This window comes from Lepus europaeus, chromosome 20, assembly GCF_033115175.1.
Source record: "Lepus europaeus isolate LE1 chromosome 20, mLepTim1.pri, whole genome shotgun sequence".
NCBI classification, from domain to species: domain Eukaryota; kingdom Metazoa; phylum Chordata; class Mammalia; order Lagomorpha; family Leporidae; genus Lepus; species Lepus europaeus.
The window spans coordinates 64577715-64589765 of NC_084846.1; the positions used below are offsets into that span (position 1 = coordinate 64577715).

The 12051-nt window shown below is 64.3% G+C and overlaps 1 protein-coding gene across 4 annotated transcripts in view; it reads right to left on the reverse strand.

The window, feature by feature from the left end:
- Positions 1-12051, reverse strand: part of TNS3 (tensin 3) — a 188121-nt gene that overhangs the window by 65915 nt on the left and 110155 nt on the right. For all 4 annotated transcript variants that reach the window (XM_062178939.1, XM_062178940.1, XM_062178938.1 and 1 more), the window contains 3 exons: positions 8063-8192; positions 7744-7809; positions 6532-6636 (listed from right to left, as the gene is read on the reverse strand). In XM_062178939.1, coding sequence (XP_062034923.1) covers positions 6532-6636; positions 7744-7809; positions 8063-8192 — 301 coding nt within the window. The remainder of the gene's footprint in view (positions 1-6531; positions 6637-7743; positions 7810-8062; positions 8193-12051) is intronic.

Sequence of the window (12051 nt, forward strand, 5' to 3'; positions counted from 1 at the left end):
TACAGGGCAATAGTAAGAAACAAATCCAAGACAGAGGGGCCCACACTCATGAACATCCCAGGAACACGGATCCTCCCACAGACACGGGGCTCAGGGAGGCTGCCGGACGCCTGTGTCTGTGATCCTGAGTGGCGCAGGGGAGAGGGGGGCGGAGGGGAGCAGAGGGGAGCAGGCCCTCGCGTTTTCTGCCACAGAGCCACACTGCGCAAGAGGGGCTCCCGCTCGAGTCGGATGACCGAGACGTCCTCTCGTCCTGCCGGTGTGTTCCGGTCACAGCTGGACGATCTGGACCCCTGGCTCTCCATTTACAGAACGCGCTACTGTAACCCCTGTCTTTCCGTGACATTCTGAGAACCAGAGCGTGTGTGTGTGGAGTGCTCAGCCACGGCACCACAGCCGCTGACCAAGCTGCTCCCACCTGGACAGGGCTGGCGTCCCCGGCCAGCATCGCCTTGACGCCTGCCTGCTGAATCCAAGACCATGAAGGCACAAGGCACGCACCTGCCACGCTCGGCTTGGCTCCCCGGACCACCCCTCCCTGCTGGGCCCTCGTCCACAGCCGGCAGCCGGCTGCAGAGGCACCTCCCACTGAGCACACTGACCGTGCCGTGTCTGCCACCCCACTCCCCATAGCCGCACAGGCTTCCCTGCCCCCTCTGGTGTCCCCAGCAGTGGACACTGAGTACCACAGAGACACAATGTTCTGGCTTGTTCTCCCACGACAGAACCTGGGAGCGCCTCTGGAAACACGCTCGCTGCCTTCGCAGGCAAAACAAATAAACTAAAACACAAAAACAGAAACCAAACACACAAGCAGCCAACAAGGTCTGAAGTCCCCACTCCTGGGCATCCACACCATCTCTTGCAGACAACACAGCCAGGTCAGGCTGTTGCAGGTGGGCTGGGAGTAGGGCTGGCCCTGGTCCCCTCACCTGGCTGCTCTTCAAAGGACTCAGAACAGAAGCAGAAAAGCACCTGAAGTCACCTGACCTCAGGGCTCTGGAAGCAAGGAGGAAGGAAGCCGTGTCTCCAAAGGCCAGTCCGTGTGCCCAGGGGGCAGGAAGCAGGAGAGAGAGCCGTGGCATTGGCACACCACCCGCCACAGTGCACTCAGAAGCAGCGGACAAGGACGAAGCAGGCAGCCTTGGCAAACAGTAGGTGCATAACAAATGGTCCTGTACCATTCCCCACTTCTCTTTCGCCCACCTGCCACCATGTAGGGGCTCCTCGTTCTGCTCACCTGAGCGTGTCTGCCCTCTTGGCGGTGACCATGAGCGATGCACAGGGCTACGGCAGCAAAACACTTCCTGCTGTTGCTTTGCTTCCAAGACCCAGTGCAAAATGCACAGGACAAGAGCAGCAAGAAGAGACAGTAACCAGAATCCTAATGGGGAGTGGGGGCAGGGACGGCGCGTGGCAGCCGGCCAGCCTCTCCAGGGAAACCCGCTGCCTGCTCAGCCTCAGAGGACGCCTTCCGGCATGGAGACCGCCCCGGTGATACGGCTCTGCAGGCAAAGGTGAAGCTCAAAGTCACCGTCTGCGACCAGACCAGGGAACCGACGCACCCACCTGTCCTAGGCACAGGCTCTGGCTGGGGTCCCAGCCATCCCGAGGGCCTGGAGGGAGGCTCTGCAGGGCTTGGAGACTCGGCTCTGTCTAGGGAGCCTGAGGTGCTGTGGAAGTCCCAGGGCCTTGCGGGGTGGGGGTGGGGGTGGAGGTTGGAATTGAAAGGAGACGGGTTCTGGAGGATTTCGTGGGGTCTCTCACCCACCCCTTCCTCTCGAATGCTAGTCACCCACAGGGACCTGTCCAGGACCCCTGCAGGGACCACACCTCACAGATGCTCACATCAAAGGGCCCGGTGTCCTCCTGTGCACTGAGTCACCTCCAGACAACGTATCAGCCATGTGACATCACAGCCACATAAACTGGTGTCACTCGGCACCGTCCACGGTGACAGGCGTCTGTGCGTGCCAGCACAGGTGCAATTGGGGTCTGAGCATTCTGACCTGTGGCTGGTTGAATCTGGGGTGTGGGGTTTGGACGAGGACAATGGGCCAGGGTTCAGAGACAGGCTGTAGCTTTCTGGCTGCCAGCATGAGGAGCAGGCGAGATCTGGTCTGAGCTGCGTTCTGCACGTGCAGAAGCCGCTTCTCTGAACGCTGCTGAGCGAGCCCCGCCCTCCTGCACTTGCTGGATGGTAGTGCGGGCTCTGGACCTGCCCATCTGCAGGGCACACAGCTTGTGGGTCCGGGCTGCAGGGTGTGGAGTGGCCAGAGGCCTCCCCGGTGCTGGCTGGTGCACTTGCTGGATGGTAGTGCGAGCTCTGGACCTGCCCATCTGCAGGGCACACAGCTCGTGGGTCCGGGCTGCAGGGTGTGGAGTGGCCAGAGGCCTCCCCAGTGCTGGCTGGAACACACAGGGACAGGGTGCCTAGATTTCAGCCCCTGCATATGGAGGTGTCCGTCCCAGCCCTGGAGGGCTGAGCAGGAGAGCACGGGACAGGGCTGTGTGGGCTTTGCAAGTGGCAGTCAGCCCCCAGCACTGAGGTTGAAATGGGCAGGTGCAGAGACTCTGGCGGGGTCCCCAGGGCTGCAGGTGCTGCCTGATCCTTGAGGCTACTTCTTAAGGGGCCAGGGGGTCACCTCGCCCACCCCCACGCACAGAAGCCTTCATCGCGTCTCGATGAGACAAGGTTTGCTCTTACTCTGTCGCAACAGGGTTCTGCCCCCGTGCTTACTGAAGATTTCCCTGGTGTGTGTTGTGTTGTTTTCTACTGCAGAGAACTCCAATCGCTAACCAGTGATGAGGGCGCGCGGCGTCACGGTGCAGCAGGTGACGCTGCCTTTCGGGGTGCCGGGGTCCGAATCCCAGCACCTCTCTTCTGATTCAGCTCCCTAACACACCCTGGGAGGCAGCAGACGATGCCTCAGATGCCTCACGTGTCTGAGCCCCTGCCGCCCGCATGCGGGTCCTGGCTGGGTCCAGCCCTGGCATTCCAGGCATTTAGGGAGTGAACCCGTGGATGGAACCCCCCAAGTAGATGAAAATAAACAAACAAAACTGATGCCCACACCGGACCTCAACCTACAAACCCAAAGGCACCGCGGCTCTGGGATGAGATGTGGCCTCATCCTCTTTCTCTTTTCAACACTGAGAACCAAGATGGGAACAAACTTCACTGTGGAGAAGGCAGCCTCACGTCTCTCCCTGGGCAGCTCGGCCCAGCCACAGCCCAGCTCCTGGTGCAGCTGCAGCTCCAGGGCCCCTGCAGCCCCGGGAGCCTCGGCCAGAAGGCGGGCAGGACACCGGCAGGTGGCGCACAGAACACCTTGCAAGGCCAGCCGGAGAGGACCCTGGAAAACCCCGCACCAGGGTACACAGCTGAGCTCTGTGCTCACCCTCCCCAAACACGCAGGCTGCATTCTCAGAGAAGCAAGTAACAGGAGCGAGGGCCGGGAGCCGCCCTTCCAAGGAGGCCCGCCCGCGCAGCCACAGCCCGCGGAGGGCTGGATTCCAGGCCCTCCCCAGGGCTCTTGGGCGAGGCTCTGGAATGTGCTGGGGTTCCCAGCAGGGCTGTGACAGGCGGTTCCCGCACACAGCCACCGCACCCCGCCAGCAGCACACACAGCAAAGCCGGCCAGGGCACTCTGGCGCCTGTGCTGGCCGCCTCCTGACCCTCAGCCACAGCCTAGGCAAACAGGAGGTCCCCTGGCCTCCCTCAGATGCCACCCAAGCCGCCAGCTCCAGGGCGGACCCATGCCACATGCCGGACCAACCCTGGACTCCTCCCCCCACGCCCAGGGAGGCCGACCACGAGCCTCCTCCAGCTTTGCAAGCGCATCGGGGCACCTACGCCAGGCTGCAGGGGCAGCTCCACTCACTGCCCCGCGGCTCCACCCCCGTGGCTGCGGCCAGCATCGTCGCCCACCCTCCAAATGCTGACGAGTCACACACAGGCACAGAGAAGCTGTGGGCGCCCAGGAGCTACATGCATGCACACACACACACACGCACACACATCCACACTTCGCACACACATGCTCCCCGCCTACCTTCCTTCAGAACACCCTGCAGCTGGTCCCCAATGCCACCGGGGGCCCCGTTTTCCAGCCGCGCCCTGGGGTGGGGGGCGTGCCGCCTCCCTCCCGGGGCTGTGGACCCTGCTCCTCCAGGCTGTGCACAAGGCAAGGCTCTCCAGACACTCAGGGACTCGATTCCCACAAACAGGCCAGCGCAATGTAAACACGAGGGTGGAGTCTGGTGAATCAGGTTTAGTGAAATTTGAACTCTGGAGGCAGGAGGCGGGGCCAGGGCTCCTGTGAGAGTCCCCGACCAGCTGTGCCTTGCCCTGGAGCCGCGGGCACAGCCGAGAGCCGGCGCTGCCTGCACACCTCAGGGACCCAGCTTTGCTGGAAACGCTATGCCTCTGGCACGCCCCACGCCTCTGAGCCCCAGGAGCCAGCGCTGGCCGCCTCTGGCCCCCCTGTGCTCCGCGCAGGTGGGCTTCAGCCAGAGGCCCACCCCTGGGCTTCGGCTGACCACTGACCATACGCTTTGCTCTTCCCCCATGGCCAACAGGCAGCGCTGTCCTGATGGCCCCGGGGTCCCCCAGCACAACGGGAACCCTTATCACTGTCACTGCCCATCAGCTGGGCTGCAGATAGAGGGAAGGGGACGGGACACCCCCAGCACAGCACCCAGAACAGAGGCTCCAGTGCCCCAGGAGGTGGAGAGCAGGTACAAAGGCCTGTTAGCTGTGCCGCTCTGCAGGGAGCCTCCACCGAGCCACCCCCTCCCCAGGGACCCAGGCCCAGCAGGGAAGGTAGTGAGTGGTGACTCATCCCCTGTATTGTTCCTTCAAGGAATCCTTATCAAGACAGGAGGAAGAGAGATCTGCACAGGGGACCTTGTCCAGAGAGGGCCCGCGGTGTGGTCCGCCCACAGGCCAGCACTCCTGAGAGCAGATCTTTGCATCACAAACTTGTGCAAGAAAAACAGCTGAGGCACCACTGGTGAGCAGGAGCCGCAGATGCGCAGACCTACAAGACCTCGCCTGCCCTGTGTGGGGCTGCCCCGAGACAGAGCCGCAGGAGCGCAAACCCGTCGGCCACCTTGCAGAGCCCGCCCAACGCCCGGGATGTCGGGGCGCCCGTAGGGTCCCAGGGCTCTGGCTTCCTTCCTCCTGGGAGGCAGGGGAGGCCCGGAGCCTGGGCCTCGGAGACCTGAGGCAAAGCCCACAGGACGATGGGTACCTCGAGGCCATTTCCCACCATCCCCCGGGTGAGAAAGGTGAGGGGCTACTGACATTGAGGACAGCGCAGCTGGACCCCTCCACCCGAGCCCCCACCCAGCACGCTTACCCCCACAACCACCACGTACTGCGGAGAAGACGCCCCCACAGCCCCATTATGGCTCCGTGCAGAGGGTGGGCACGCCTTTCACCAGGAGGAAGCCACTGGCCTCCGGTCCCCGGCAGCTCCCTAAGCCAGGCAACACCAGAACTCGAAGCCTGGCCAACAGCAGCATCAGGCCAGGAAGGGGACCCTCGGGTCGGGGGCTGAGAGAGGCCAAGGAAGGCATTCCCAGTGCCCAGAGGCAGCCGTCGCCCCCCACCAGCCCATCACCAGTGACCACGCCCCCATCCCACTGTGCTGCAAGATCCAAACGCAGAGCCACATGCTGCTGTGGGCCAGCGAACAGGATGCTGCGAGGGTCCGTGTGTCCCACCCTCCATGTGTCACTCCCACCACGCCCAGCTCAGTCACAGTCCCCAGCAGATGGGCAGCAGCCAGAGCCCCGGCCCACGTGATAGAAACAGAATGACCACTGTCATGGCCGACAGCACGGGAGCCCAGACAGCCTCAGGGCCCGCAGCAGCGTCTGACTTCTGGTGGGAACGGCTCCCCTGGGCGCCCGGGTTCCTACAAGGCCCACACTACACGGAGAGGCCCCTTCAGGCGGCAACCTGTGCACCCAGATGGTCGCAACCCCCCAGGCCCCCCGACGTTCACGCGAACTGCTGTGGGAGGCAGCAGAAGACGGCCCAAGTGCACCTGGGAGCCACGGACGGAGCTCAGGGTTCCCGTCTCTGGCCTGACTGCTGCTGGCATTTGAGGAACAAATCGGTGGCTTCGAAGAGCTCTCTGCCTGTCTCCCGCCGGCCTCTCAATAAATAAATAAAAGTAAGTTTTCACACTGCTAGTAGACAAACATTAGCGCGCCCCCAACACAAGGGAGCGGGGCTATGCCGGGACGCTGACCCAGTCCTGTCGCGCTGGGCCGCGCTGGGCCCCATGGGCCTCCTCATCGGCATGGCCCCGTCAGCCAGGGTTCTGTAAAAAGCCTGCCCCAGTTCTCCAGGCCCGATTCTCCTGAACGCCCTCAAAAGCCACAGAGGGCGCGGCTGCGGGGCCTCTGAGAACACAGGGATCCCTGCCTCTGCACCGCCCGACCAGCCGCGAGCTGCGCCTTCTCTGCCCGCCCGTACCGTCCTCTTCCCCACCCCTCCCCCCCACCCCCCCCACGCACCTTCTCCGTCTGCACTCAGGTTCTCGTAGGAGTCCCAGCGGATCAGCGGGTCTGCGGTGTTGTAGTCCACGGTCACTCCGTGGTCGTTGTGCAGATGCTCAGCGCCTGCCGGGGCACGGGGGAAGCATCAGTAGCCGAGACCAGCGTCACCGTCACCCGCCTGGGTTGGCCCGAGTGCCACTTCTGCAGGACAGACCCTGGTCATTTCAGGCGGGACGCAGAGGCACCTCGAGCTTCAGAACCGGCCTGCATCCAGGCTCGGGGCGCCCTGGCCAACCCCCGCCCAGGAGGCTTCTGGACACCACCGCCCCCACCTGCATCTACAGAGCGCCGAGGGCAGCAACTGTTTCCCATCTGTCTCAGGAGGGGCCCTGCGGACGGAGCCGCGGCAGCGCCCAGACCACAGGGCTGACTTCCCAAATGCACTCCTGTGACCGACGAGGACTTGCCCGCCCCGAGCCGTCTGCGGCTACACGACCACCAATCCCCTGCACGCAGCGCCGGGACACCACGCCCCCGGGGTCTGACGGCCACAGCGGGCCTCAACGTGTCCTCCCTCCTGTGCTTAAACACTTGATTACAAAACACACGCGGAGGTGAGAAACTCCCACAGCACTCCAGGGTGCCCGTCACACCTCAGCCAGCGCCCACCTGCGGCCACCCACACCGCACCGGGCCAGTGCCCCCCTGTGCCTGCACCCCACACTGTGCCCACACCCCACCTTGGCCAGTGCTCACCTGGGCTCATGCCCCACCTGCAGCCAGTGCCCCCCGTGCCTGCACCCCACACTGTGCCCACACCCCACCTGCAGACAGTGCCCACCCGAGCCCACACCCCACCTTGGCCAGCGCCCACCTGTGCCTGCACCCCACACTGTGCCCACCCCCCACCTGCAGACAGTGCCCACCCGAGCCCACACCCCACCTTGGCCAGTGCCCTCCTGTGCCTGCACCCCACACTGTGCCCACACCCCACCTTGGCCAGCGCCCCCCTGTGCCTGCACCCCACACTGTGCCCACACCCCACCTTGGCCAGTGCTCACCTGGGCTCACGCCCCACCTTGGCCAGTGCCCACCTGTGCCTGCACCCCACACTGTGCCCACACCCCACCTGCAGACAGTGCCCACCCGAGCCCACACCCCACCTTGGCCAGTGCCCCCCTGTGCCTGCACCCCACACTGTGCCCACACCCCACCTTGGCCAACGCCCACCTTGCATTTTCTCAGGCGATGCTGAGAACACCAACTCCACCTTCCCGTAGTCAGGGAAACGGTCATCTGAGAAAAGAAGCCGCGTGTCAGCACCACGGAGCTGCCGGACCCCAGAGCCGGGGCTGACCCTGTCCTCAGGTCCCGCCCAGCACGGCGCCAAGCCCCGGGCCCAGCGCAAACACGGAAGCAGGGAGTGCGGTCCTGGGCTCGAGGCTCTGTCATTTCCCCTGGATGGAGTCCCCTGCCCCGGGGAGGGGCCGTGACGCAAGCAGGTACGGGAGAGTGCAGGGCCACCTGTGTGCCGCTGGCCGCCCCTCACCTCTGCAGGCGTTGTCCAGCTCCTCCTTCCCAAACAGGAGCCGGTAGCCCTGCACGGCCCCCGTGTGGAACTGCACACGGAAGATGACGTCCCGCGTGGCCGAGCGCTGCTTCTTGTGGTAGCACTTCACCTGGGGAGACGCAGAGACGGCCGCTGAGCGCCACATGGGGAGGGGCTCCGCGGGGGAGGAGCGGGCGGTGGGGCAGCTCCTGCCTGGGCTGGGACTCCGGCCCTGGGGGCTGCAGGGCCACGAGGACTGCACAGGACCATGGCCCCCAGGCCCCGGCCCCGTCAATGTGCTGTGTGGGGAACACGGGCCAGGGGGCTGCTGACCCCCACAGGCTGGGGTGGCCACTGCCTCCCATTCCGTCTCTCCCAGCCTCAGTTCTCTCCGAGCAGCAGGAGCCTCTCCCTGCCACCTGCTGGGTGCCAGGCGCTAGGATGGAGAGAGGGACGGTGAGACAGAAACAGGAGGGAGAGAGAGACAAACAGAAAGGCAGACAGAGAAGGAAACAGAAAAACAGAGACAGAAAGAAAGGCAAAGACTGAGAGGGAAAGAGAGAGACAGAGGTGCGCACTGGCATTTAACTGCCCGCGCCCGGCCGCCCACCGCTGCAGTGCTGAGGAGAAACCCTCACAGGCCTGGGAGCTAGGAGCCCACTGGGCCCCTGGGGTGCGCTCCAGGCCCCCAGGTGGCCGTGCTGATGGGCGCGGTGCAGGCAGCACTGGGGAGGGGTTGGGCAGAGCCCCGGGCATCCTGTCCCACCCGACACCTGGGGCCTCCCTGCCACAGTGGGGAGTGGGGATGCTCTCCCTCAGGGGGGCCCAGACTCTGCCCTCAGCTCACACGGTGCACGGCGGGCATGGCACCCCCAGGAGGTGGGCACACAGGTGGTTTCACTGGAAGAGCAGAGGGCTGGATGGGTCAGTGAGAAGCCAGGCCAGCAGCATAGGACAATGGTGACATCCCACCAGCCAGCAACCAGGAAGTCGTCCAGGGAGGCGGGGCCTGCCCTCGGGAGGCCCTGCTCACCTCTGCCTTGGCTGACAAACACGTGAGACCTGAGCCATGTCAGACACCTGCAGGGTATCCCAGTTCTGCCAGGTGAGGGCCTGCAGCTGCAGACCCAGGCCCGCCCCAGGCAGCGAGAACTGGGAGAAAGGGCAGGAGCGCAAGCCCTCTCCCAGCTCCGGCCTCGGACACCCTCAGGGCTCCACCAAGGGCCACCCTCCCTGCGTTCTTCCAGAATGTTCTGAGCACGTCCCTCCCACCTCTGGGTCTTGGGCCCCAGAATCACCCCAGCGACCAGGCCATGTAAACGTACACCTGCCCCCACCTGCCTTCTCGTAGTGGGCTTGACCAGGGCGTGACCAGGAGACCACAGCAAGGGCAAGGAAAGTGGCCTTGACCCAAGCCAGCCTCGTCCCCGAAGTTCACAGTCAGGGGAACCGAAGCTTTGAAAAAGCAACAGGTCTCAGGGAGCTGGCGGCAGGTGAGGAGGTGGCCCCGGCCCAGCCCTCACAGGCACGGCAGCAAGTTCCAGCCTAATACCAGCAGCAGTCAAGGAGGGCTCCTCAGAGGAGGAGGACCTGTGGGCAGGGCAGGTCCCCAGGGACAGGTGCACATGGGGGCCCCCACGGTGTTCTCCCTCCTGCAGCTGCACCCCACCCTCACAGCTCCCCCCCCGGGGCCCTGTCCTGTGTCCCCAGCTGCAACCCCACAACCTGGGAGACTGGGAGGGAACCGCAGCACCTCCACACAGCAGGAGGCTGTGTAAGCACCGTGGCCCAGGTGGGGCTGCACTCAGATGCACGGGGCACAGGTGCCTGCCCAGGTCCTAGGCGGTCTTCAGTGCGTGTGACGAGGCCGCCATGTCCCCGGGGTCCATGACCGGCTCTGAGGGGCCCCTGGGTGCTCTCACAGGCACTGACTCCACTGCCCACCACCTGGAACCTGGGGTTCTCAGCAGCGCCCACCTGCACGGCAGGTGAGAGGCCCGCCCCCCACCAGGACCCCGCCTCGGCCATCCCTGGAGCCCTCCAGGGGACCCCACCATTACTCAGCACCCACACCCATGCTCCCAGCAGCACGGCCGCAGGAGACCAGACGCCTAACAGGAAAACGGCCCACACTGCAGAGGCGTGGTCCCAAGGCCTCCCTCGGAGACACAGAGTGACGCCAAGCCTTCCCAGAGCCCGGCACCTGGTCAGGGGGCCGTCGCGGGGCCTGCAGCGTGGACCCCCGGGGACCGGCATGGACGCAGCAGGTCCTGGGCAAGTCACAGCCCCTGACTGCACACTGCATGCCACAGCACTGGCCTCTTTGTTTTGTTGGATAAAAATGACAGAAGGCTGTGGTTTGGGACTAATCCCACCCCCACCGCCCCGGGTCCCAGCAGAGGAGCCTCAGAATCAAGTCACTGACAGTCAAACTCCCAACCAAACACCAAACCAAAGCGAGGCTGTTATCTCACTGTCCGGGAAGCCGGGAGAAGCAGAGACGGCCAGGTCTCGTGAGCGAGGAGGCTTCCTCTGCTCTAACCCCCGGGGAACGCACCCTGCGGGCTGGCATGGTGGCGCAGCCGCGGGAGCCGTGGCTTGTGACGCAGGCATCCCGATCTCACAGCATCGTGAGCCCAGGCCGCTCTGCTTCCGATCCAGCTCCCTGCTAACACACCTGGGAAAGACGGCCCAAGTGCCTGGGCCCCTGACACCCACGTGGGAGACCCAGATGGGGCTCCTGGCTCCTGGCTTTGGCTTGGCTGAGACTTGGCTGCGGTGGGCACCTGGGGAGTGAACCAGCAGATGGAAGAGCTCTGTCTCTCCTTCTCTCGGAAGCTCTGCCTTGCAAATCAAAAGCCAGAAAAGCAGCCTGGTGCTAATGACAGCTATGTTCTCTGCCCAGTCCCTCGGTCCACCCCACGCTGAAATGACCAATCCACATTTAGCGCTCTGCTGGTTGTAAAACCCAGCACTCCCTCTCTCCACAGTGAAGTGCTGCCCCGGACAGAACCCCAGAACAAATGATCAACATTTCCGGGTCACAACTGTCCTTGAGCAGCTACACGGATCAGTGGGCACGGCCCATCAGCAGCCACACGGGCTGTCCGCCGGGGGCAGAGGCACCTGCCACTTCAGAGCCCACGGAGAGGGTCTCTGTGCTCACAGGTGTGGCATGTGGAGGAGCAGGGGTGGGGGGAGGGTCTGCCTGCACCCTCGGGGTGCAACGAAGCGATTCAGAGACCTTGGCCCCAACTGACTTCCTAACGGCTGCCCTAGACAGAACTCCAGTTGGGGGTGACTGGGACCCAAGCCCACCGTGAACCCTTGTGCCCCCGGAGTGCCCTAAGACGCAAGGCAGGCACGTGGAATTCCCACGCAACAGAGCTACAGGTCAGACCCAGATCTGTTCACAGGCGCCAAGACGTGCTCTGACTGCCAACTCTCCATGAGGACAAGCACCTTGGGCCACGGGGGTTGCAGCGAAGGCCGCCCCCAGGGACACCTGCCCCCAACTCAGCGAGACCAGACCGGGCCTTCTCCACTGTGCCAGTCACCACTGGGGGCAGCCCCAATTCACCTGCAAACTTCCCCCAAATTATCTAAGCAGAGAACACAGGGCCCTAAAGCACCCTGTAGCAGAGCCAGCCACACCCGCTCATGCCTCGCCGGTGGCCCTGGGCCTGCTGTGACCCTGCCCTCGGGAGCTAGAATCACACGTGTGACGGTTCCAGGACAGCGCGACTCACAGTCACAGGGCCAGCACCAGCCGTGACCGCCCCCGGGCTGAGCAGGATTTCAGAAGGCCCAGTACTGGGGCTCCTGACCCAAAGCCACAGAAGGCTGGGCGAAGGCCGGCTGAGAGTAAACACAGATCCGCATCGGCTGTGCGAGGTCTGGGGACTCAGGGGGCCGGGAGGGAGGAAGAGGACCAGAGAACTTCCCGCAAGGGCACGGGGAGGCCTGGGAGCCCCTGACCTGGACCGGCT